This window comes from Pantherophis guttatus, chromosome 1 (assembly GCF_059756535.1).
Source record: "Pantherophis guttatus breed Tessera chromosome 1, ASM5975653v1, whole genome shotgun sequence".
In the NCBI taxonomy this organism is placed as follows: Eukaryota; Metazoa; Chordata; class Lepidosauria; order Squamata; family Colubridae; genus Pantherophis; species Pantherophis guttatus.
In genome coordinates, this window is record NC_142063.1 from 67,857,361 (window position 1) to 67,884,708 (window position 27,348).

At 41.3% G+C, this 27,348-nt stretch overlaps 1 protein-coding gene across 1 annotated transcript in view; it reads left to right on the forward strand.

The window, feature by feature from the left end:
* The first annotated feature begins 349 nt into the window (after positions 1-349).
* SPINT1 (serine peptidase inhibitor, Kunitz type 1) overlaps positions 350-27,348 on the forward strand; it is a 43,639-nt gene continuing 16,640 nt past the window's right edge. Inside the window, exon 1 of the mRNA XM_034417834.3 lies at positions 350-1,513. Within this exon, the coding sequence (XP_034273725.1) occupies positions 1,072-1,513 (442 nt within the window). The 5' untranslated portion in view covers positions 350-1,071. The remainder of the gene's footprint in view (positions 1,514-27,348) is intronic.

Sequence of the window (27,348 nt, forward strand, 5' to 3'; positions counted from 1 at the left end):
ATATGACATTTGCATCCTGCCTTTTCATGAACAAATTCAGACAGATTTTGATGTTTCTGTTTTTACATTGAACTAGAATTAAAAACATGTTTTTTTTTCCATCTGTGATGATGATGATAATAAAGGTGATGCCTCTATTACCCCAGGCCTTTGTTTCTAATAAAGATTGCCCAATAATACTTTTTAGGCATATTGGGCAATCTTTATACCTTCTTACACAAAAACTTATTCCCTACATCCTGCATAAGCAACCACAAAAGCAGAAATAAATAGAGCCCCCGTTTCCCCCCCCCCACGGATGAACTAATTTATGAACTCTGGCCCTTCTGCTTTTTGGGGGTGGGGGGGTGGGGGGGAGAGAAACCTGGCTATTACCAAGTCCGTCCCCCTGCTTCTCTCCTGCAGTCAGAAGTAATAAAGACCGAGGCGAGGGCGTCGAATTTCACTTCCTGTCACCTGGCAGGAGTCCTTTGTCTGTTCTTGAATCCTACTTAAGGGCAGGATGGAGCCGTCGGCCGGGCAGCGAATTAAGAGTTAACTGGGGATTGACTCGGAAAGGGCGCCACCCTCTTTGACGGTAGAGTAGCCTGTGAGTCAGTTTCACCTGAAACTTTGCAGGTGAGTAAAGGAAGCAAAAACGAAGGGGGAAAAAAAAGGAAAAGGAACTGGAGCCAAGATCCGGAAAGAAGAGGGCCCAAGGCTCAGAGCGAGAGAGCCGCCCCACTACATCGCAGGGGCTGCCCCGAGAGCTTCGGGTCGAGGCGGCGGGTTCCCCAGCCTCCGACCGTCTGCAAAGAGGGGCGCCTACCAGACGTGGGGGGCAGAGACCCTTAAGGGCGGCGATCTTGGCCCGAAGAAGAGGAAGAAGGCAACTTGGGGGAGAGTCCTTCCTCGCAGAAGTGCTCGAGGGACCCCGCTGGAGAAAAGGACCCTCGGAGGGGACGGAGGTTAAGGTTCCTGCGCGTCCGGAGCGTTTCCTCGCCTCTCTGCTCGGCGGTCGTGGTCGGGTCTGCCCCACTCTGAAAAGCCCTCGGCCCGGGGAACTGCGCCATTTGGCTCGTTTGGACTGAGATGGGCCGAAGTAGGAGCCGGCTTCAGGCCGGACTCTTGGTGACTTGGATTTTTTTAACCGGCCTGGTTCTTGGTCAGGAAGAAAACGGGGAAGGAGCCTCGTTTGGAGAAAGGTGCCTTGCTCAATTTACGCCCGGGTTTCCGGAGTTTGTGCTGGACACGAATGCCTCGGTGGAGAACGGCGCCACTTTCCTGGCTTCGCCGCCGGTGGAAAGCAACCGCGATTGCGTCCGCGCCTGTTGCAAGAACCCCAGTTGCAACTTGGCCCTGGTGGAGCAGAGCCCCGGGGAGGACTCCGAAGGCATTCAGAGCTGTTTCCTCCTCGACTGCCTTTACGACCAGGCCTTGGTCTGCAGGTTTGCCAAGAAGGACGGCTTCCTGAACTATGTCAGACGGGAGGTTTACAACGCTTACGCGACCATGCGAAACCGAGGCAACAGCGGTAAGGAGACCAGAGCCCGCTTCTCCCAGCCAAGGGTTGACCCGAGAGTAGCTCCTGCATTCTCTCTCGGTCCTGCAGTTATGCCCGGTCCGATCTGGTTGGTTTGGTTTGCTTTGCCTTGCCTTGGTCTGTGGTGTGAACCTGCCTGCTCTGGCAGCTTCTGGTTTAGGAAGGCAAGCAGTCTCAAGATCTTAAGGCCCCAAGTGGCCTGTCAATGTTGGTGGCTCTGGGCACCATTGCTGACCATGATTGCTGAAAAATGCTAGGGCAGTTTCACAAAGTTTCCATTTGGAAACGTGAAAATGAAAGTATAAGACAAGACCATAAGCATATTTCACTTAACTGATCAGGGCAAGTATTTATTTTTTTTTATCTCTAACAAGCAATGTCCAAATGACAACAGGTGGGTCATAACATCCTTGAGAAAAGGGTGCAATTTAATACTTGCCTCTGAACATCAGACATAAGTATGTAAGTTGCATCATTTGTATCAAGATTCATACATCATTATAAGCCATGCTGTGGATTCCCATGGCTAGAGTTTGTTCTCAGATCAAGCTCCATTTGCATGTATGAATAAACTTAACTGGTCTTTAGGGTCCTCAAACTATGGGCATCTCTTGGTTATCGGGCATAATGTGGTGGACATCCACTAACACTTGTCTTGATGACAGAATAATTGAACCATAGCATAGTGTGACCCCAGCCCCACAGTTCCCAAACTATGCACAAGGACATCACAGTGAACTCACAAGGGTGTTGAGGATATTTTTCTACATAATAAATGGAACTGTTAGTTCACTACAGTGTTCTGGGTGCCATGATATAATTTGGGAACTGCAAGGGATGCCATGAACCAAGATAGTTCAGGAACCTGTACCTAAGCCGTTGGTATGGTACATGGGACTACAAGGTTGCCAACCACATTGTAGCCTTGCCATGATTATTTTACCATTTGGCACTAAGGCAACAACGGCACAGAGGTGAGGGTGTTACTGAAAACAATGTAATGCAAATCAGAAACAAGGGTTAAATGAGTAAACTATGGTACAGTTAAATATGAGTAAGGATATTTTGTGAACATGAAATGGTGTTAGATGCAATTAAATGATAAGATTATCAATGGCTGTAAGCAATGAGAGTTCCTTTCTATCTCTAGATACAGGATACTTCCGATATCAGTTGTTGGGTGATACAAATAGCAAAATGCCTTGTTCCAGTTTGATATCTGAGTTTTTCATTGACTATCATGAAAAATGGATGGTCTTCTAATCACTACGTAGAGTGATAGGTTGCAGTAGATGTAATTAAATGTCTATGGCGATTCTCAGCCATCCAGGTCATAGTTGTCCCAAATATGCTTTTTCAAAAGGCAACTGGACTTTTTTAAAAAAACACCTAAAGTCCAGTTGCCCTTTAAATGATTTCCGATTCTTTAAAATGACAAATTAATGGATTAATTGGTTGATATACCACTGTGAATTAAACCTAATGAGTAATCCTATTTTAGGGGCAAATTTTAGGAAATGTTATTTCCTTTTGAATTTTGATCATGAACATTAAAAGCCTCTCTTTGATCCTGTTGGAAGCAGAATAATGAACCCGATGGACATTGGTCTAATGAAGAAAGGAAATTATTGTGAGAAATTGATTTGGGTGGGGAGGTATGTAAGTCATCATTTGTAGGCTAGCACTGAATCTCTTTTCTTTGGAAAAGGGCAATAGTGCAAGAATGTGCACATTTGTTTCACTTAGGATACCAAACTATTCCTTTCTAGTTATAGATGTTATTTGCAGGGTGAAAACTGGATTTCTAAAAGGTGTAGAATATCTAGAGAATACCAAGTTTTAAAAGACTGGTAAAATTCCATTCTAAATCCCCATTTGGGTATCTGCAGAGTAGAGTGAACAATAACAAAATGGTGGGTATGATCTGGGCAATTGAAGTCTTGCCCCCTTTTCTGTGTGCAATGCATACAACATATGTTAAAACAAGATGGGTCTTCAATCACCCGGTTATACCTGCTATTTCAATGTGGTTTACCATCCCCAATGCCCCTGTGATTCTGTTTGACTTGAAGACATGTGCAAGGAAGGAATATACCACAGTACAGAACAAAAGTATTATGTTGGCAAATGGTTCTAAACACAGTCATTTGGTGTAGTGGTTAAGGTGTTGGCCTAGAACCGAGGAGATTGTGAATTCTAGGCTTCCTTAGTCATGAAAGCTGGCTGGTTGATTTTGGACCAGTCACTCTCAGTCCAACCCAACTCACAGAGTTGTTGTAGGAAAAATAGAAACCAGGAATATTAGGTATATTCATTGCTGATAGGTAGGTAAGTACCCTGTTTTCCCAAAAATAAGACATCCCCTGGTAATAAACCCAATCTGGCTTTTGAGCACATGCACTAAAATAAGCCTCCCCGCGAAAATAAGCCCTCCCCGAAAATATTTAAACGCAAAGATGGAAATCAGGTAAGACGGCAAGAGGAGCCCCATCTTGCTCCATGCCCCCCAAAATAATAAGACCTCCCCAAAAATAAGGCTAAGCGTGGCTCAAAAAAATATAAGACAGGGTCTTATTTTCGGGAAAACACGGTAGGTAGATAGATGTGTGTTTGTATGTGTTTGTGTATGCGTGTTTGTGTATACACCCACACACCCACACATATAAAAGAGGTGAAAATCTAATAATGAAATATTTTCTGCAAATCTTAGTCTTTGCTTCAGCCATCCTATGATTTTTACATTATTACATTATTGTTCTGTAGTGGTATGCTTCAGTTTTAGGGATGTTTTTTCTCTCTCTTAAATGCTACATACTGTATTGAGACTGCTAGTCAGGTGGTGGCCTGAACCAGGGGTGTTTGCCTCCTTTTTTTTTTTCTTCAGATTTTGAATATATATTTTGGTGTCTTTTGGTTGCTCTTTAGTCCATTTCATGTGGTACAGTTTGTGCGCATAATTGATCCCATAAAATAATAAATGTGCACACCTGCATCAGATTACATTTGTTCTCATGCCTGCTTTTGAATAATTGCTGATCTTGTACCGGTAAGTGTTCTTAAAAACTGTCCCAAAGCTAACACAATGTTGGTCACTCAGTCACATGTCAGCATTAAAAATCAAGTTGAACTTGTATTGAGGCCAGCGCTCTAGGAGATTGCTATGGGTGATTAGACATAGGAAAATAACTTTGCATCTGATTGTAGCCATGTTATAGAAATAGACAAGGAGTATGCTTCTGTTAATTTTGATCTAAACTCCTCTTTATGCTTGTGATAGCTTTGTATTATTTCATTTTTTTAAAAAAGTGAGCACCCCAGCAGCTAATTGCTGAGTGAGAATATTATCCCTACAAAAAGGCATAAATAAACTATCATAACGAGTGATATTTGACCTAGATCAATACTGTAGCCCTCTAGAATTACAACTACCAGCCTGTAGTTGCTGTAAACTGTGGTTCTTTAACAATTCTATAATAAGCACTACATTGCTAGATCTGGTAAAATTGAAATTACATTTAATTGTTGAATATACGTCTTTCTAAAAACAGTAGCACTTTTGATGAACATCCATCAAACTTCTGTTTTGTTCACATTTATATGTGTGTATTTTTATGTAAGTTTTCACCTTCAATACCGTAACATTAGCTGTTATCACATTATATCTAGGCAATTAAAAATGGTTTTCTATACTTTAGCCCAAGAATGACGTGCTTTATAGATAATTTGTCTTTATACTTTTCTCTGTAACCAAATCAATTTAATGCCTAATTTATTAGTGGGGAAAATCTGTCCAATTAGGAAAGAAAGGTGTTTGGGTAAAGAACTGTGATACATATGACTTTCCCCTTGTTTTAAGAGGAAAGTGGAAATCTTGCTTCTCATGAATCTGTCTACGCATACAAAAATCATACATAATGTGAGGCATGGCCCTCAGTTTGGTGCAGTAGTGAAATTCAATTTTTTTAACTATCTGTTCTGTGGGCGTGGCTTGGTAGGAATGGCAGGGGAACGATACTGCAAAATCTCTATTCCCACCCCACTCCAGGGGAAGGATACTGCAAAATCCCCATTCCCACCGCACTCTGGGGCCAGCCAGACATGGTATTTGCCAGTTCTCCAAACTACTCAACATTTCCGTTACTGGTTCTTCAAACTACTCAAAATTTCTGCTGCTGGTTCTCTAGAACCTGTCAGAACCTGCTGGATTTCACCCCTGGTTTGGTGGCATCTAGATGAAATAATGCTATTCCTAGGGTGATTTCCTTGATGCCTGCTTCCCATTTTTGATCAGTTTCTAGGCAGACAGTGAATTTATGTCTGCATCAGTTTTCAATTTGTTGATCTTTCTTGTTCTGTATTTAGTTTTAATTTTATAGTTACGTTAGCTGCCTTGGAATGGCAGAAGAATGAAAGATGAATCAATCATATTTGAGAAGGCAAAGCATTGCTTTTGAATTGTAGCCAGAGAATATATGATTTTTTTTTAGCTCTGTCATGGTGAACTGGGTCAGGAGGTGGGGTATAATGTAGAAAGTAGTTGGTTTGTTTGAACAGGATAAACGAGAGCATCATGAGTTCATTTGTTGGAGATAGGTTTAACAAAACCTCTGAACAGTAAGGTGATGTCATTTACCTAGTTGAGATTTTAGCATTAGTTTTTTTTTATTTTCCTGGAACTTTTAGAGACATCTGATCTGCTCCAAGTTTTATAGCATAGGTGTTAATCACATTCATACAACAGATATCAAATTGCATTCAGGTAATTGTCTTGGGAATGCTTGGGGACAAATTTGTGTACTTGAGTTACAGCTTTTTCTAACCATCATAGCTAACAGTATTTATAATACTGAACATAAGTAATCCTTATTTAGTGACCACAATTGGGATGGGCAGGAGGTGGAATTGTTAGTTTTTTATTTCCTGTCTACAAATTGTTAAAGTCTATTTGTTAACTGTGGGAGGCGGTGGCTCAGTGGCTAAGATGCTGAGCTTGTCGATTGAAAGGTCAGCAGCTCAGCGGTTCGAATCCCTAGTGCCACATAACAGGGTGAGCTCCCATTACTTGTCCCAGCTTTTGCCAACCTAGCAGTTTGAAAGCACATAAAAAATGCAAGTAGGAAAATAGGGACCACCTTTGGTGGGAAGGTAACAGCATTCCGTGCACCTTTGGCGTTTAGTTCAGAGTGAAATGCTAACGGTTCAGACGAACCTGTAGTGATGGTGGCAGGTGGTTCAGAGAACCGGTAGCGACGGAAGCACAAGGCTCTGCCCATCCGCCCAGTCGTCATTAAAGCCAGGAAGTAACCTGTTTTTTACCCTCTGTGCGTGCACAGAAGGGTTTGCGCATGCGGAGAGGGTCCAAGCGTGCACGTGATGCGCACATGCAAGCAGAGCAAATGTGCATGCGCGGCACATGCACTTCTGAACTGGTAGGGGAAGGTAAGTAGATTTCACCTCTGGTTTAGTCATGCTGGCCACATGACCACGGAGACATCTTCGGACAGTGCTGGCTCTTCGGCTTTTTTTTAATTTATTTATATGCCGCCCTTCTTCGGAGACTCAGGGCGCTTACAAGGCGTTAAGCAATAGCCTTCATACTTTTGGATATTTTATACAAAGTCAGCTTATTGCCCCCACAAACCGGGTCCTCATTTTACCTACCTTAGAAAGGATGGAAGGCTGAGTCAACCTTGAGCCTGGTGCGAATTGAACTCGCAGTAATTGCAGGCAGCTGGAAGCTAAATACTACCTTTAACAGTAGCATTAGTCTGCTGCGCCACTCAGGCTTTGAAATGGAGATGAGCACCGTCCCCTAGAGTCAGGAACAACTAGCACCTATGTACAAGGGGAACCTTTACCTTTACCTATGTGTTAACTGTTGCACAGTCATCTAGCAAAGAAAGACTCCTTGCCAAGGGTTTACTGTACTGAAGCTTAAGTGGTTACAGAAGTCATGTAAGCTGAAACTGACATTTTCCGTGCAAACAATACAAAGTAACTTCTTCTCTCTCTCCTCTGGCCATTCCTCAGTTATCTGTAAATGTCCAGTTAGGTGCTTGTATATTGTTTAGGAAACAGGTTCTTGGTTCCCATCTCCGCATATCGATAGTTGACCTTGGCTGACTGAAGCTTCTCACAAGGCTCAGCTTGTCTTCCATTCACCCCCTTCTTCCTTACAGTCCAGTCTTCCCCTCTCCCCTGCCTCCCCCGCCCCCCGCCATGGCTAATGTCAGGCTATCAGCTCATGAAGCTGAGATAGGAGAGATGCAGTCATAACACTATGTCACCAGCTTTTGTGTTGGTCTTGGGCAATATTACATACCTTCCTGTAGAGTAAGGGCGTATTCTTCTTTTATGTTTGTTTATTGCTATCTTTCCTCCAGGAACATAAGCAGGATATATAAAAGTGATCCTCCAATTTTCCCTCCCCCAACTAACAACCCAGGAAAGCAGGTTGAACTGAGAGCATGACTAGCCTAAATCATTCACTAAGTTCACATGAGTTGAAATTGAACTTGGGTTTCCTTAGCCATGGCCCCAGGCTTGACCAGTATTGTATTTGTCCCCAATTTACGTAGAATACAAACAACAACCATAAGCAATCCCAAGACAACCACCTTAATGCAGTTCAGTATCACTTGTGTGAATGTGAGGAATACCTGTGCTTTAGAAGTCAGAATTGTTGTGCTGGAGACATTTAATTTTCTCTTCTTGCGGTGGTACTGAAAGCAATTGCCTCTCAGAAGAATGCTGTTTTTGTCAATATCGTAACACAAAAATAGGGTTAAATGTTCCCTTGGTTCCATGCATCCCAATTTAGATACTTCTCTGTTTCTAGGGACTTAGTCTATTTTACATCCATTCTCACTTCCTTTGTATGTGCTCAGGTGGAGCAAAACCAGGAAGCAAGTACAGTGGAATAGGAAGCAGTGGTAAGAAGTCAGGGATCATGGGGCCTGCCCAGAGCACCCTTAGCTAGTTGCTGCCTTTAGCTGCCATAGGGAGTGCTGTCCATTTCTAGGATACATATAATATTCAAGTGGCATTTGGGTGACTTTTTGGGCAACAAGGATGTCTGACCTCTCACCATCAAGCATTGTCTCCAACTATGTACCGAAATAAAATAAAATTAATGTCAAAATGCCATGCAGAGGCAATTTATTTTAAAATATTAAATGGGGACAGAGTATGGCATTGCTTGGTAATCTGGGTGGGAGTTACAATCCAAAATTGTCAATGACTACTTCAGCTTCAACCACAACAATACACGAGCACACAATAGATACAAACTCAAACTGAGGAGAAAGATTGCTGTATAATAATAATTAAAAAAAGATGAAGTGGAAGGAAGGCAGCTCTGAACAAACCAATATAAATATATTAAGAAAAAGAATGAATTGTTTAAGAATAAAAGAGGATAAATATGTACAAATAGTAAAGTTAGAATTTAGGGATAAATGAAGAAGGTGTTTATGTATGCAAGTATAGAAATACTGAGGTATATTCAAAAAAAAAGGAAGGGGGAAGACGATATTGACAAAAATTGTAATTGAATAAAATATATTTGAATTTGACTAATTGTATAAGATAAGAAACAACCAACACACTGTTAAAAAAAAAAAAAGAAAGATGTGGGTGAAGGTGGGAGAGGAGAAAAGAAAAAAAACCAATAAAATTTGTTTTTAAAAAAATATAGATACAAACTCAAGATAAACCGCTCCAAACTCGATTGCAGAAAATACAACTTCAGCAACAGAGTGGTCAATGCCTGGAATGCACTACCTGACTCTGTTACTTCCCCAAACCCCCATAACTTTAATCTTAGACTGTCTACTGTTGACCTCACCCCATTCCTAAGAGATCTGTAAGGGGCGTGCATAAGTGCACCAATGTGCCTACTGTCCCTTTTTATTCGTACCCATTTCATGTATTCATAATCATGTTTATACTTATATCTGTAATCTTACATATGCTTGACAAATAAGTAAATAAATAAATAAAATAAAGAGTGGTACAGAATCTCAGGATGACCTCATTTGGAAACCTGGAGCCCTAGACTGCAAGTGGGAGTTTTCTTATTATACTACTTTCAAAAATTATCTTGTGATGGAAAATGTTAGACTAAATTCTTTGTTGACTTTGTCTTACGCTTACTATAAGATAGATAGATAGATAGATAGATAGATAGATAGATAGGTAGATAGATAGATAGATAGATAGATAGATAGATAGATAGATAGATAGATAGATAGATAGATAGATAGATTTGCATGGAGGGGCTTCTGCTATGAAAATTCCCAGTTGCAGAATAAACTAACATCAGTTGTATTGTATATGCATCTTTTTTTATTGCATTATAAAGTAACTGTACAGAATTCTGATATTATTGGGAATCACCATATGAAGAGGGAAGGAATATTCTTTCAAGTCATTTGTTTCTTTATATTTTGTCCCAGCAATTTCAAAGTAAGTCTAGGGATGTTCAAAACCTTCCATGAATATAAGAGCTGGTTTTGGATGGTTTATGCATGAACATGTATTTGGGATGTTTTGTTCCAAATAGAATCCAGAGTGGGGCTGATTGATTTTGTATGCAATCCCAAACCCAGAAAGATGGAAAATACATTTTTAATGCTCTGGTCCATGCTACTTGATTAGATGTTTTATTTCTTACAGTTGGAGTATTTGTTATTCACTGCCCAGACTGGCTTTTCCTGAGCAGCTCTATAAATTAGAGAAAAAGATAAACAAATAATATTGAATCTCTTGAATTCTGCTGTCAGGGCAAAAATGGGAAATGTTCCTACTGCTGTTTTCTTAGGCTGGAAGTGTCTGTGAACTGGGTGGACTATTGGAACATAGAAATAAACATCTAAAGATTAGTGACAGAACTGTGAGGGAACCTTTTTGGATTAAATTACATTGGAGAAAGACTAGAGAGCAGATTGTAAAAGAAGGAATTGCTCCAAGAGATCATTTATTTCATTCCCTGTTAACAAGAGGTTTTTGACTGCCTGTCCTCTTAAGCAACATCCACAGTTCGAGTTTCTTTTTTATTGTGAGAAAGAAAAGAAATAAAAAGGAAAAGAAAAAGAAAAAAGAAAAAGAATACATTGCAAAATATATGAATTACATCAGAATTTGCAAGGTATTTTGGTAAGTTTTATCTATGTCAATGTAGGATGGATAGGTGGTGGTTTTAGTGAGGTATTTCTTTCCTCTCACTCTCATCTCCTTGATGCCTTTTGCAGTTAAAATAACATTTGCTCCTCTCCAACCCCCTGACACCTGTATGTCTCTATATGTCTCATTACAAGGATCAAACCATGAACAGAGGAGCAGCTTTGTTGATCAAGTAAGGGGAAGGGTGGTATGTAAAGAGGCTTGATGTGTGGCGGTGAAAGTTGGACCATAAGAAAGGCTGAGCGCCAAAGAATTGAGGCCTTTGAACTATGATGGTGGAGAAGACTCCTGCGAGTCCCTTGGACTGCAAGGCGATCTAACTGGTCAGTCCTAGAGGAGATCAACCCTGACTGCTCTTTAGAAGGCCAGATCCTGAAGATGGAATTGAAATACTTTGGCCACCTAATGAGAAGGAAGCACTCATTGGAGAAGAGCCTAATGCTGGGAAAGATTGAGGGCAAAAGAAGAATGGGACGACAGAGAATGAGGTGGCTGGATGGAGTCACTGAAGCAGTAGGCGTGAGCTTAAATGTACTCCAGAGGATGGTAGAGAACAGGAAGGCCTGGAGGAATGTTGTCCATGGGGTTGCAGTGGGTTGGACACGGCTTTGCAACTAACAACAGCCACCACCACCAGATTGCATCACAGTGAAATGAAACTGAGAGAGACCCCAGAGCTCAGTTTATATCATATAGTAAATGAGTAGAATGATTGGAAAATGTTTCTGTCATAAAATATTTTAAAAGAATTATTGATAATAGCAGCCTGATATAGACTGATGTAGAATCTCCGGCTTGTAAATATGCATGACTGGCCCCTCTCAATATCTTTATACTTGTTACAATTGAAAATACCTAACTTGCTCTCTGTAAATATGTGTACTTGTATATATGTCATTATGTGATGTCATCGTGTCCCTTGCCATTGGTTACTACTTACCATTTGCCCCGCCTCCTCTGTATATAAGCCTTTACTCCTGTCAGACTTCTAGCTGTCCAAAAGTGTTCCTGAGGAAGATGAGAAATAAACACTGTTGATACAAGAAAGTCTTCAGTCTCTTATATTGGGCCTAACCAGAATAATCAAAGTAGCAACAAATTGGTAGCAAGAGGATGGTTTGGTAGGCCCAACCAAACATAAAGATGCAAGACTCACAAAAAGACAAAAGAAGACCTGCCACCAGATACATAACAAAAAGAATGGCAGCTCAGCTGACTCCTGACAAATATACACCAATTGAAAACATGAAGAAACAAACGCAATTACAAGAAAATGAACTGCTAACACAAAACAAACAACCACTAGCTGGAGCAGAAGAACCTTTCTCAACCCCAAACAAAGAAGATGAAGTAAAAAGAAAAATACTAGAATTAATAGAAACAACTACAGTTGAATCAAATCTGCTTGTGAAAATCCGCAGCATGATAAACGACCATGGAACAGCAGCAGATAACGAAAATAACAAACAAGAAAAATACAAGGTAAGAAACTCAACCCCTGACTTTAAAAACGACACCGAAGATGGTGACAGCTTCCCGCCTTTTTCATGGCAGCCATCTTACCCACCTAATACTCTCAAAATGGCCGACCAATTACTAAAAGAATCCCAAACCTCAAACTACAAAGTAGGAAACAAAACCTACCAAGAAGATGACTACCTGAGTTCAGAAACAAATAAAAAACAACTATTTAAACAATACAAAGCTCAACCTACTGAACTAGAAATAGATAACGCTATACAGGTGCTGACTGCAGCACTCGGGACTAAACTAAAAATACCAAACGAACAACCAGAAAATGAAAAAGAAAATTCTAAACTATCACCTACCAAAAGCCAAAAAGAAATAAACTGTCTAAAGAAAGACCTAGCCACCCGAAAAAAGACGCACTGGCAATCATACTTACCTACCGAAGAACGACTTGCTGAGCAACCCGGCTTCATCAACAATGGTGGCCCGCCTCGAACTTCACTTCCTGACTACTTTGAAGAAAATGGCCGACAAGCCTCCGGTGGCTTCTTCTTCGATCGTCGCAACTTCGGAGACTCCCCGACGAGCAGGACAGCATCCCAGGCATTCTTCAGTCACCAGAGGCCGTCCGGAAACAAAGCTGAAGAACAGAAGGCCGACTGGGACTTCACCCCGGGAGCTGCAAACACAGGATCCTCCCTCGTCGACTGCTGGAGAAGAATGAGGACTGAGCATGCGCAGAACGAACCTGCAAAGAAAAAAGAAGAAGACGTAGATACAAGGCAGCGCAGATCCAGCCAGAACATAGAGATAAGTAAATACAGACATGCATCTACCATACCCAGGCCTTATTGCGAGTATGCTAAGGTCTTAAACCATGGACAGCTCCTGAACATAAATAACACTTCACAACACTCAGGGATACTATCTTCAGACTTTATAAAATTAAAATTAGATGGGAGCAACTTAATGGAATGGAGCCAGTGTTTACAAATTACATATTTGAAAGAGAATGTTTTATTTTTTATTGATAATCCACCAGACAAACCTTGGACTTATGAAATAGACTGCCTCCATCACAAAGCGTATTATATATTAATTACTTCTATTTCCCCAAGTATACTTCCCAGTATTGAACATAATCTAACCGTATCTGAAACATACCAAAAATTATTCAATTTGTTCTATAGCAAAAGTGTAGCCACCACCACAAAAATTTCTAGAGATTTCTATTCTGCCAAACTAAGACATGATACATCTATGAGTGAACATATCTTGAATCTGAACGCAGTCAGGGCAGATCTTATCCAAAGGGGGGAAACTATTTCTGATAACACTATGAAAAGCATTATAATCAATTCATTGGACCACAGCTGGGATAACTATATTACCTTAATCGATAACTTAAGTATAGAACAAATTACCTTAGAAAACCTTACCAATAAACTTATTACTGAAGATAGACTTAGAAAGGAGCGATATGCACAACAAAGGGAAGGTAGAAATCAAAAAAGGACAGATTTTAGAGTCAGAGACAGATACCCACATGAATGTTCAATATGTGGATCTGAAAGACATCAAAAAAGAGACTGCCCCAAGAACACAGGATACAGTGACACATATCAACACAAAGATAGGAGAATACATTTCTTAGACAGAACTTCCCCTGACTACAGATATAAACTCAGGGAGTCACCACATTCTAGAGAAAGACAAATGTACAGAAATAACCCTAGGGAAAATAAGAAAGGATCACTATATGGAATAAGAAACAGTGATACTTTAACATCTGATTCACTCAACACTTGGCTCATCGATTCTGGGACCACATGTCATACAACTCACAATAGAAAAATATTAAGCAACTTCCCTGAAAAGAAATATTACATTAAAGTAGCAAACCAAAATGAAGTCCTAGTAAGAGGAATGGGAGACACGCATATAAAGGGTATAGGAAAAATAGAGGGGGTGCTATTTGTACCCGAAATTCCAAGTAATATATTGGCAACTCTAAAATTAAGTATAGAAAATGAAGTAGAGACCACTTTCAAAGGTGGAAAGGTATTTATGACTAAAAACAACAGAAACATAGGTAAACTATTCACAAATGACGGACTAACATATCTACCACCACAAAGTAACGAATTAATCTACGCAAACTATCAATTAAAAAACAAAGAGGCAAAGTCAGATAGTCATAATGAGGGTAATAATAATAATGCATCAACTACTGATACTAATATGTCTGAAAATTTACACAATGGAAAACCTATACATGACAATTGTAGCCACTTACTCCACAGAAAGCTAGGACATGCAAGTTTTCCTGTCATACAAAAGATGTTAGAATGTTCCGAAGATTTAAAAATAAAGAACTGTAAAAATTATTTGGAATGCTCCGTGTGCAATTCATCCAAACTTAAAAGTAAACCTAAACCCAAAAAAGCCACTCGCACCACACACTCAATTTTTCAACTAGTTCATATGGATGTAGTAGGCCCAATGAAACCTTCAATTAAATATAGAAAAAGATACTTTCTAACCATAGTCGATGACTACAGTAGATTCGGTTTTGTATACACTCTTAACCACAAAAGTGAAGTTTTCAAAAAATTTAAGGAGTTCTTTAAAATGGTAGAAACACAACACAATATTAAAATTAAAGAAATAATGACCGACAGGGGGTCGGAATTCCTATCCAACGAATTTTCAAATTGGCTAAAATCACAAGGAATATTGCACTTTAAATCTTGTCCCTTCTCCCCTTTTCAAAATGGAGTATCTGAAAGGAAGAATGGTTTGCTACAAACCATGGTTAAATGTGTGTTAGACGATGCTGGCTTGAGCCAATCATTCTGGGCTGAGGCCCTTACTTATTCCAATTACACTATAAACCGCTTATGGTCAAGTACAATCAACAAAACTCCATACGAACTCATGTATGGAAGAAAACCAAAAATTGGACATTTACACGTATTTGGTGTAACTGCTGATGTATATGTCCTCACACAATTAAGGCGCAAAGGAGAGAAAGTATCCAAAAGACTAATATTTATGGGGTACGAATCAGGAACCAAGGGATATCGCTTCATTGATAAAAATAACCATTTCATTGTATCCAGATCTGCCGTGTTTCATGAACACATGAACTGGTCAAAAATACATCTCAACGAAATATATCCAGAATCAAAAAACACTACACACACACGCACAGAACATTATACATCAGATACCAACCCCAAAAGTATAACAACGAGCAAAATCAAATACCCAAAAATAATTAATGATGAATGGAAGAAAGGACATCCCACTTTGAAGGTAGACCAATTAACTGAAAAAGAAACTAAATATATGCATAGCGATGAACATCCCCAGAATAGACCCATTAGATCCAATAGAGGCACAATCCCTAAAAGATTAGATGATTATGTACTGTCTATCCAAGCTAAACACCTGACTCCCAATACATATGATGACATACTCAAGTTACCTCTAGAAGAAAAAAGTAAGTGGGAGGAAGCAATGAAAAAAGAGATGGACAGTTTGAAAGAACTAAATGTATACTCACCAACAGATCTACCTACAGAGAAGTCCCCCATTGGCACTAAATGGATCTATAAAATCAAAGAGCTAGAGGATGGTAAATTCCTACCGTATTTTCCGGCGTATAAGACGACTTTTTAACCCAGGAAAATCATCTCAAAAGTCGGGGGTCGTCTTATACGCCGGGTACCCGAATCTGAGTTGCTGGCGCTGACCGATGACACTTTGGGAGCGCCGGCAACATTGAGGGGAAGCTGTACTCTGAATTAGTTCCAACCTACAAGAGGTGCCAGGCAGTGCGCGGCCCACGAGAAAGGAACGCGTCCCCACTCTACCCCGGAATTCGGGTCACCTTCCTTCCTTTCCCAGCAGTCCACGGTGAAAGCGGCGGCGCGGTCGACCTGGGCCAGCGCCTTGCACACCTGGCTCTGAGTCTCCATTATGAGAAGCTCCATGCGACTTCGCATGTCTCCGCCCCAGTCGCGCAGCTCTCGCAATCCGCTCACCGGAGGAGCCATGAAGTGCTTGCACCGCCTTGCCAGATCTTCCTCATCCTCCTTTCCCCACGGCTTTTCCCGTTGTGATTGCTGCTGCTGCTGCCGCCGAGGCTGCTCCTTCATCTCCGCCCACCGCACCAGACCCAGCCCGGCCAGCACCGCCGTGGCTCCCGCAGTCCAAGAAGATCGGCACCTGGGCTCGCAGGCGAAGGGTGGGAGTGCGCAGCGATCGACGCTGATCGCAGCCACCCACCATCGCCCCAACGGGAAGAACCGCCCGGCAGCGATTCCAAGGAGCCCGAAGCGAACATCCTGGAGCAGCACGGGCTGGCCCAGAGGCTTAAACCCCGGGAGCCCAGGTGCCGAACCCCGCACAGCAGAAAAGACATGACAGCCGGTGCCCAGTTCCTTCTGCAGCCATCCGGATCAGCGTCCGGGCTCGCAGGCAAAGGGTGGGAGTGCGCAGCGCATTTTCCTGGCTTGGCGCCGATCCGGACGGCTGCAGAACGAACTGGGCACCGGCTGTCATGTCTTTTCTGCTGTGCGGGGTTCGGCACCTATGCTCCCGGGGTTTAAGCCTCCGGGCCAGCCCGTGCTGCTCCAGGATGTTAGCTTCAGGCTCCTTGGAATCGCTGCCGGGTGGTTCTTCCCGTTGGGGCGATGGTGGGTGGCTGCGAGCCTGGAAGAGGTGGTGAAATGCAGAGCAATACCTCGTGGGGAAGGAGTCCGCCGTGGCTCCCGCAGTCCAAGCGACGCCGATCGCTGCCATCCACCATCGCCCCAACGGGAAGAACCGCCCGGCAGCGATTCCAAGGAGCCCGAAGTGAACATCCTGGAGCAGCACGGGCTGGCCCAGAGGCTTAAACCCCGGGAGCCCAGGTGCCGAACCCCGCACAGCAGAAAAGACATGACAGCCGGTGCCCAGTTCGTTCTGCAGCCGTCCGGATCAGCGTCCGGGCTCGCAGGCAAAGGGTGGGAGTGCGCAGCGCATTTTCCTGGCTTGCTTACCTTAGCTCAGTGGTTGGGGGGTCAAACAACCCTTTCACAGGGGTTCTGATGGTGGTGCAATACAGAAAAACGAGCGCAGCCCTCGCCATCCGGAATGAATGGTGCTGTTGTGGCGGTGGGGGAGGGGGCGGCAGAAGCGGGAAGAAGCGGCGTTTGCGATGGCTGGAAGCTGTGGGAGTGAAGCACAACTTTCATTTGTACGGCAGCAGCATTCCGCCTTGGTATATTTGTGTCAGGAGTGGCGCAAGGCAGCCTTTGTTTCCTGCTGCCTGGGACTCAGAGTGGTAAATGGCGTCTGATCCGGAGAGCTGCTGGATTTTGCTCTCTAATCCGGATGCCAAATCGGCCCCCTGCAAACTCTCGTCTCTCGAGGAGCGCTCCCTGAAGCGGGGCTGGAAACTTTGGTTGGACTGCTTGAGAGAGGAGAGCTTGCAGGGGGGCGATCTGATGTCTGCAATGGAGAGCGGCATCCGGCTTTTTCTCTCCGCTGTAAGAGCGCTGTAAGAGTGGCAGCCCTCATCTCCTAATGCTTGGGACTGCAAAATCCAGCTGCTCCCTGGACCAGTCACCATTTACCGCTCCGAGTCCCAAACATTAGGAGATGAGGGCTGCCGTTCTTACAGCGCTCTTACAGCGGAGAGAAAAAGCCGGATGCCGCTCTCCATTGCAGACACCAGATCGCCCCCCTGCAAGCTCTCCTCTCAAGCAGTCCAACCAAAGTTTCCAGCCCCGCTTCAGGGAGCGCTCCTCGAGAGACGAGAGTTTGCAGGGGGCCGATTTGGCATCCGGATTAGAGAGCAAAATCCAGCAGCTCTCCGGATCAGACGCTATTTACCGCTCTGAGTCCCAAGCAGCAGGAAACAAAGGCTGCCTTGCGCCGCAAATATAGCAAGGCAGAATCCTGATGCTGCACTTTCAGCAGACAGATGAGGGCTGCCTTGGCCATCGGCTGGCGCAAATATACCAAGGCGAATGCTCATGCCGCACAAGTTCAAGTAGTGCTTCGCTCCCACACTTCTTCCGGCCCTCAGTCTCTCAGGGAGATGCTTGACTTCCTCTCAGCCCCAAGACACTGGCTGGCCCATGAGATGAGAGAGAGAGAGAATGAGAGAGAAAGAGAGAATCAGAATAAGACAGAGAGAGAAAGAGACAAAGAATGAAAGAGAGAGAAAGACAAAATGAAAGAGAATGAGAGAAAGAGACAGAGAGAATCAGAGAGAGAGAGTGAGAGAGAGAGAATGAGAGACAGAGAAAGAGACAGAATCAAAGAGAACCAAAGAATCAGAGAGAGAATGAGAGAGAGGGAGAGAAAATGAAAGAGAATTAGAGTGAGAGAATCAGAATGAGAGGGAGAGAGTGGGGAGAGAGAGAAAGAGGGGGAGAGAGAAAGAGAATGAGAGAGAAAGAGTGGGAGAGAGAGAAAGAGAAAGAGCGGGAGGGAGAAAGAGAAAGGGGGGGAGAGAAAGGAGGACAGATAGAAAGAGAGAATGAGAGAGAGTGGGGGGGAGAGAAAGAGAGTGGGAGAAAGAGAGAGAGAAAGGGGGGAGAAAGAGAATGAGAGAGAAAGAGTGGGAGAGAGAGAGAAAGAATGAGAAAGAGGGGAGAGAAAGGGAAAGAGTGGGGGAAAGAAAGAATGAGAAAGAGAGGGGGAGAGAGAAAGAGAATGAGAGAGGGGGAGAGAGAAAGAGAGAATGAGAAAGAGTGGGAGAGAAAGAAAGAGAGGGAGAGAGAGAGAAAGCGAAAATGAGAGAGAGAGAAAGAGAGAATGAGAGAGAAAGAGTGGGAGACAGAGAGAGAGAGAGAGACAGAGAGGATGGAGAGTGCCTGAAGGACCTCATCCCGTACTGGGAGTCCAGGTGCTTCAGCAAGCGGGGCACTGGATTCGTATTAGTGGTCTGCGAAATTTAAAATTATGAAGTTGGTGGTCCCTGAGGTCCAAAAGGTTGGGGACCCCTGGCCTAAGACCATCGGAAAACACATATTTTTGATGGTTTTAGGAATAACTTTATCGTTGGGGGTCACCACAACATGAGGAACTGTATTAAAGGGTCGCGGCATTAGGAAGGTTGAGAACCACTGCCTTAGCTGCTTGCCTTGCTTCGCTTGCCTGAATCCATTCCATCAGCAAGCAACTCCCTGCCTACAACCAAGCAGGCAGGGAGTTGTGGACTTCAACTCCCAGAATTCCTCAGCCAGCAAAACAAAGCTGGCTAAGGAATTGTGGGAGTTGAAGTCTACAAGTCTTAAAGTTGCCAAGGTTGGAGACCCCTGTTCTATTGGGTACGTAAGTTTTTTTCCCCTTTGGGAGCTTTAAAAAAATAGTTAATTGGGTTTTTTTTAAGTTCTTTTTTAGACCTAGCCATTTAAAGTTTAGGAAGTTTTAAATTTAGCTTTCATATAAAAATAAAATAAAATAAAATAAAATAAAATAATATTTGTGCAGCTTTCTGAGATTTAGTGTGTTTCTGTAGTGTTTCACTCTAACTACACAAACACACAAAATCTCACAAAGCTGTATGTGGAATTTTGTGTGTGTAAAGTGTGAAAGTTGGGTTTTTGGGCTTTTTGTGGCTGTGTGAAGTTCCTGCTTGTTGCAGGGGCCATTTTGGGTCTAGCACAGCTACTTTTACATTGTGGATGAGCCAGTTGTGTTGTGTTGTGTTGTGTTGTGTGTGTGTAAAGCGTGAAAGTTGTTTTTTGGGGCTTTTTGGGGCTGTGTGAGGTTCCTGCTTGTTTCAGGGGCCATTTTGGGTCTAGCACAGCTGCTTTTACATTGTGGGTGAGCCAGTTGATGTTTTTTTAATTTTTATTTGGTGTGCGTTGGAAGAGGGATAGTCTTATACGGCGAGTATAGCCCAAACCCTATATTTTAACAGGAAAAGTAGGGGGTCGTCTTATACGCCCAGTCGTCTTATACGCCGGAAAATACGGTATATAAAGCCAGGTTAGTGGCTCAAGGCTTTGCCCAAAGATTTCCAGATGACTATGAGGACACATACTCTCCAACCGTTAGATCAGAAAGTGTGAAAACAGCATTGGTATTAGCTTCCATCTTAAATCTAGAAGTATATCAATTTGATGTACAGACAGCTTATCTACATGCTGATCTTGATAAAGAAATTTATGTAAAAGCGCCCCCAGGAAAGGATACAAAAAAGGGAGAAATTTGGCTATTGAATAAGAGTCTTTATGGACTAAAACAGTCTGGCAAACGGTGGTATGAATGTTTATCAAAGATACTTAATGATATGGGTTTTATAGCTACTTCATCTGATTTTTGTTTTTTCACAAAAAGAAATAATGATTCTACTGAATATGTTTTGATTTATGTTGATGACATATTATATTTTGGACGTGATAAGATTAAATGTGATGACTTTGCTAAACAATTGGGCAAACATTTCAATTTAAAAATATTAGGAAAGGTAAACAAGTATTTAGGAGTCCAAATTGATAAAACGGATAAGGGTTTCAAATTGTCTCAGAAAGATAAAATTATAGAACTCATACAAAAGTGCAATATGGTTAACTCAAAAATTTGTGAAACTCCCATGTCAACTGATTTTTTATAGAAATGTGCACAATGAACACGAGCCATTCAAAGATAACACTTTATATCGATCAATTATTGGGTCCTTATTATACATATCTAATTGGACTAGGCCTGATATCACCCTTGCCGTTAATTTGTTGTCAAGACATGTGAGCAATCCTAACTTATACCATTGGGAAGGAATTAAGAGAATTTTGAGATACCTGAAATCTAGCATTAATGTATGTCTATACTTAGAACCATTCATTTCTGAAAAATTAACGTTGACCTGCTACGCCGATGCAGACTGGGCTGCTGATTCAAAAAGCAGAAAAAGCACCTCTGGATATGTTTTTCTTATAAATGGTTGTACGGTGCACTGGTACACTGGCAAACAAAACTTAATTGCCACCTCTACAGCAGAAGCCGAGTACGTTTGTCTATCCAAAGCGGTCAATAATCTAACCTGGTTCGATGATTTGTTATCTAATGTATGGGATGAACCTATTTATCCAATTATCATCAATGAAGATAATAAAGCAGCAATAGATATATCAGCTTCCGAAGCAATAGGCCAACGATCTCGACATATCAATATCAAATACAAACATGTAAGGCAATTGTCAAGTATAGGGTTCATTAAGGCTGTTCATTGCGATATTAATGAACAAATTGCTGACATCCTCACTAAGCCATTAGCAACCAAACAACATGTATATTTGACCTCTAAACTTAATGTACATATATAATGTTAATAACCCACCATTGGTTAGGTATTTTAGAGGGGGATTTGTTACAATTGAAAATACCTAACTTGCTCTCTGTAAATATGTGTACTTGTATATATGTCATTATGTGATGTCATCATGTCCCTTGCCATTGGTTACTACTTACCATTTGCCCCGCCTCCTCTGTATATAAGCCTTCACTCCTGTCAGACTTCTAGCTGTCCAAAAGTGTTCCTGAGGAAGATGAGAAATAAACACTGTTGATACAAGAAAGTCTTCAGTCTCTTATATTGGGCCTAACCAGAATAACCAAAGTAGCAACAATACTAATCTGTGTGAAAAGTCAAATCTCTTAATCTCTTAACTGCTTCTTTTTTTTTCTAAATAGTGCATTTCTTCTCATTTTACAGGTCCTGAAAACAATGTAGGAGAAAAGCAGGGGGAAAGTGGGCAATTTGTCTAGATGTGGGTTAGTAAAACTTAAAAATGGTTAGATTGTGATATAGTGATATTGGAAAAGGGTGTATCAATATAGGCTGAGATGGCATTTTACTTCCTCTTTAGTTATCTTGTAGGTCAAGTGTTCCACCTGGTATGTTTAATGTGATTTCTGAGCCCTGCCCTCTTTTGGTGGTAACAATCTTCACTTGCTTGGTATGTCCTAATTGTAAATGGATCACAAAGCACTGGAAACATTTCCTCATCCAAATTATTTTTTATATCTGCTGTCAAATATAAAGATGAAACCATCATGTTTTTCAAATCATTTCTCAAGAGTTATTTATGTATCTGGATAAAATTGGAATTCATGTCAGTTGCATCAAAATTAAGTGGATGTACCAAGGACAGGGACGCGGTGACTCAGTGGCTAAGATGCTGAGCTTGTTGATCGAAAGGTCGGCAGTTCAGCGGTTCAATTCCCTCGTGCTGTGTAACGAGGTGAGCTCCCGTTACTTGTCCCAGCTTCTGCCAACCTAGCAGTTCAAAAGCACATAAAAATGCAAGTAGAAAAGTAAGGACCACCTTTGGTGGGAAGGTAACAGTGTTCCGTGTGCCTTTGGCGTTTAGCCATGCTGGCCACATGACCATGGAGACGTCTTTGGACAGCGCTGGGTGTTCTGCTTTGAAACGGAGATGAGCACCACCCCCTAGAGTCGGGAACAACTAGCACATACATGGGAGGGGAACTTTTACCTTTACCAAGAGTGGAGAAGAAGACAGAATTGAGCGTTATACATCGATTCAAAGAGATAGTGCTCTCCTTCTCCCCCAAAAGAAACTTGAATTTAGGAATTTCTGCACTTTTTTCTGTCTAAAGCGGATGTGTGGGAGCAAAGCAAAACCAGAAATTAACACAGATCAAGTCTATTTAAACAGAGTAGAAAGGGAAGCAAAACAGAGTTTCTGCTTAAAGTGAAACAGGGTTGATCTTTTTTTTTCTTTCCATGCCAAGTGTTGCTTCTGTCTCTTACTAATGAATCCATAAGGAAAATGTATTACTGTTCCTATACTGGGGTGATAGAGCAAGCATGGATTTGGGCTGTTGAATGAGGAAGGTAATCTGGGCCTATCACCAACCTACTCGCAGCTTCCTCTATTTAAGAACCTTAACATGAGCAGGACCCTGATACAGTAAATGGAATTTTCTGTGAGCAACTGGGGCCTCTGAAGTAGCTATCAGTGCTAGCCTGCTAAGAGAGCAGTATAGCACTCATTTGATTCCTAGATTCAAAGGCTTGGTTTATATACCATCTTAAACCATCATGTGTTTGTTTGGTCTTGGCTTAACATACTGCAGGAATCTAGCCATTGTAGTTTATAAACTATAGTTTATTGTAGGTGTATGTAGCCCATAATAATTCAGTAATTATTATGTAGCCCATAATAATTCATAATAATAATTATGTAGCCCATAATAATTCAGCAAACCATAATGAGTGTGATACATGAATTTGATCTGAATTATAAGTTATATTCTTGATCATAGGCCATTATGTTTCTTCTACCACTTTCCCCATAAAATATGAATATTGATCCCCCCCCCTTGGTGTATGGGAAGGAGGGGAGATGGAGAGATTAGAAAAACTTTATGGGAAGTACTGCTGTATAACCCAGAGTTTTAGCTATGACTTCATTGTTTTGTTGTGGATCTAGTCAGACTGGGGATCAACTATAACAATAACCTCCTTGAACTTTTTCCTTTTGGGGGGGCTGGGGTGGGTGAATGGGAAAAAATGCTTCAAACTGACACCATCCTACAAGCAATATTTTCCCTAAAGTTCCCTAAACTTTGATATAACTGCTAAATTAGGGGTTTATTTTCAAGAAGATTTTGATGCTGAAGTATGGCAGAACTCAAATCATTTTGTGGGGTCCCCCCCCATTTTCATAAACAACCTCCTGGCAAGTTGCTAATTTCCTCTTTTTTACAGACAGTGAAATGTTATAGCTCATTCACTCATTAATGTGTGGGAGATTCAGTTCCCAAATTCTTCAACAAGTATATACGGTAGCTACTTTTGAAAATTCTGGAAGAGGAAGTTCACACACTTAGAGTGTGCTTAGAATGAGGAAGGGGGGTCCCTTCACTATCCCATGCATTGATCAGGAAGTTATATAGTTTCACTAGAGTTGGACTGAAACAGGAAGACCTGCATATTTATACATACTGAAAATGTACTCTTTAATCATCTGGAACCAGTTTGATGTAGTGGTTAAGGCAGTGGTGAAATCCAATTTCTTTTTACTACCGGTTCTGTGGGCGTGGCTTGGTGGGCGTGGCTTGGTGGGCGTGGCACGGGAAGGATACTGCAAAATTCCCATTCCCACCCCACTCCAGGGTAAGGATACTGCAAAATCCCCATTCCCTCCCCACTCCTGGAGGAAGGATATTGCAAAATCTCCATTCACACCCCACTCTGGGGCCAGCCAGAGGTGGTATTTGCCAGTTCTCCAAATTGCTCAAAATTTCCGCTACCGGTTCTCCAGAACCTGTCAGAACCTGTTGGATTTCACCCCTGGGTTAAGGTATTGGGAGATCATGAGTTCTACGAAGCCAGCTAGGTGACTGTGGGCAAGTTACTCTCTTTCAGAGCTAGGAAGAAATCAATGGCGCAGGTGACTTTTAAAAATATTGTCAAGAAAACTTCAGGGACTTGTCCAGCAGTTGCCAGGATTGAACACTGATTCAAAGTGTGGGCACATGGAAATACACACCATCTGATCAGTTGCCATCACATCATCCGATCGTTTGCAGTAACTTGGAGAAGCAGGATAGATTTCTATGGGATCATATCACACAGCTGCCAAGTAAAATTCCTCTATGGTTACTTTTTGGCTGAGCAATACTGCTCCAGTACCACTATCTGGTGATAGGAGGGGAACTGTTGCGAATCATCAGATCCCAATCCACAGTGATGTTTCAAATGATCTGAAGAATTATTATATCAAATATCAATAACAAATCAAAGACAAAAAACAGAACTTTTCTCCTGTTCTTCTTTTAGATCAAGTTGTTAGTCAGTGCAACCAAAATTAATTTCAGAATGAAATTGGCTAGATAATATATTTTTCCACTTTTAGCTAGTCAAACACTGTTCTCCAGAATATTTTACCTGAGAAAAGAATATTTACAAATTGAGCAAGAATGTTCACATTTTTCGGAGCCAGGCATAACTTTGAGGTGGTGAAACACTGTGTTTTCTCACTGCAAATATTTTCAGTTGCTGCAGTTAAGTCAGACTGCCATGGTGTGACATTCAGATCAAATGGATGTGCCTTTGAAGTGCCTTATGCAACTGTCAAAAGGATTGATCTCTTGAAAATTCCACCTATCCTCCAACTACTTGGAAAATCTCAGATGCTGTCATTACCTTTTGATAGGTATACGTCAGGGTTACAGATTTTGCTCACTATTGTTTCAGAACTTTCAATCCTTTGCATTTTACACAGGCCATTTAATCTGATTATATCACCAGAGTTTTAGAAAAGCCACTAGTTCAGAGCACCTAATGTACATTTTACAATATTTTAATGTGATATGGCACTGGTGGATTTACTGAAGAAATTTTACACTATTGCAATAAAAAAGGAGTCTCCTAATGAAACCTGTCAAAAATTTTGCCTTTTTTTAAAAAAAAAATATATCAGTTTTCTTTGGAAGAAAAATGAAGTAATATATACCGGGCCCTGAAGACTTTTCTATTTCAGCAAGCCGGGCTGGCTTAAAATTTTTAACTGGTTAATTTTATGGGTAAGGGGTTTTAAATTGAGGAAGCCAAATTAATTTAATCACGTTTTTAAATTATTTTAATTTTCACATTGTATGTATTTTAATCTTGGCTGTTCACCGCCCTGAGTCCTTCGGGAGAAGGGCGGTACAAAAATTTAATTAATAATAATAATAACAACAACAACAACATTGGAAGGCTTTTTTATTTACATTAAAAAAATGTAATTTTTTTTCAGAAGACAGGTCAACTGCACAATGAAGCTTTGTGCTTAAAAGCATTCAAACAAAGCTAACCTTGTGAGTGCTTAATGAAGGTTAAAACCCACTGTGAATTAATTATTGTTGCTAAGAGCCAAAGCAGGAAGTAATTGGATAGTTTCATAAAGCTAAACTTAGATCTACATTTATGATATTCATAATCATGAGTTGAAGTGCGCAGTTGGCAAAGATACCATTCTCTGATTTATCATAGGGAAAATTTGTGCTGGTTTTGGTGGAAGAAGCATTTTATACAGGTGTAGAGAAAAGGTGTAACTTTGGGAAGAACTTAACAGGTCTTTATGATTTTGGGTCTCAGTGAATTATTGTATACTGGTCATTATTTATATAATTAATTCTAAAGTGTAAATTTGTTTTTTGTTTATAGAACAAAGCTTTATAGGTATCCATATAGCTTGATTCGTGGAATTCTGTAGCAGAAGCTCTTTGGAATAAGAATAGTCCAGAATGACTAAAACTTAAGAGTTTCCCATCTCTTGAAGATTTTAAATGCTTTCATTTTAAATTTACAATTTAAATATTTGTAGGTTTTGAAGTGGCTTTAATTTGTCGTTTAATGTTGTTAGCCACCTTGAATGTTCTACAGTCTTGTCCTCAGAACAGCTGTTTTCATTGCATAGAGAACTGAACTAGAATAATGGAAGTTGGGGCTGATATGTGTATGATGTTTTATAAGAATCTCTGAAATATTTGAAAAGATAAAGATCTCTCCCCGCTCTGCAGTTATATAGCCAGATAAGCCATTTAATTATTAATAGAGTTAGTATAAGAACAAAACAATTCCAATAAGCAAAGGATTTTAAGGTTACTTATTATGAGCAACATCCTTTAGCTGCTTATGGTAGAAGAGTCATATTTGACATTCCTTGGAGGAAAGTTAGAATACAATAGAAAATTGTCTAGTTAAAATTTCCAGGCAGTCATCAGGGAAATTTGTGGATGATGTCAGATATACTGAAATATGGACAACAGCATATTTCCTGAGTGGCTAGGGAAAATAATTAATTGCACAATTTTTCCAGTCAGGGACCTCCTACCTATAGCATGTTAAAGCTCTTTTGGTAAGTTTCTGGGAAACAATTCTCTGAGAGATGGATCGATACAAATGCCAAGTAATTGTGCTTGTCATAATAATCCTACCAAAACCTTCCCTAAATATGATCAGAGTCATACTGTTTAGCTCTTGAAACAACCTGAGGAAGTTTGATTTATAGGGAATTAATAATTATCCTACAGTTTGATAGTACTTTATATTAGTACAAATGTGATTGTCTCTAGGTAATCCTGAATTTACAACCATTCGTTTAACGACTGTTACAACAGTGCGGAACAAAGTGACTTATGACTTGTCCTCA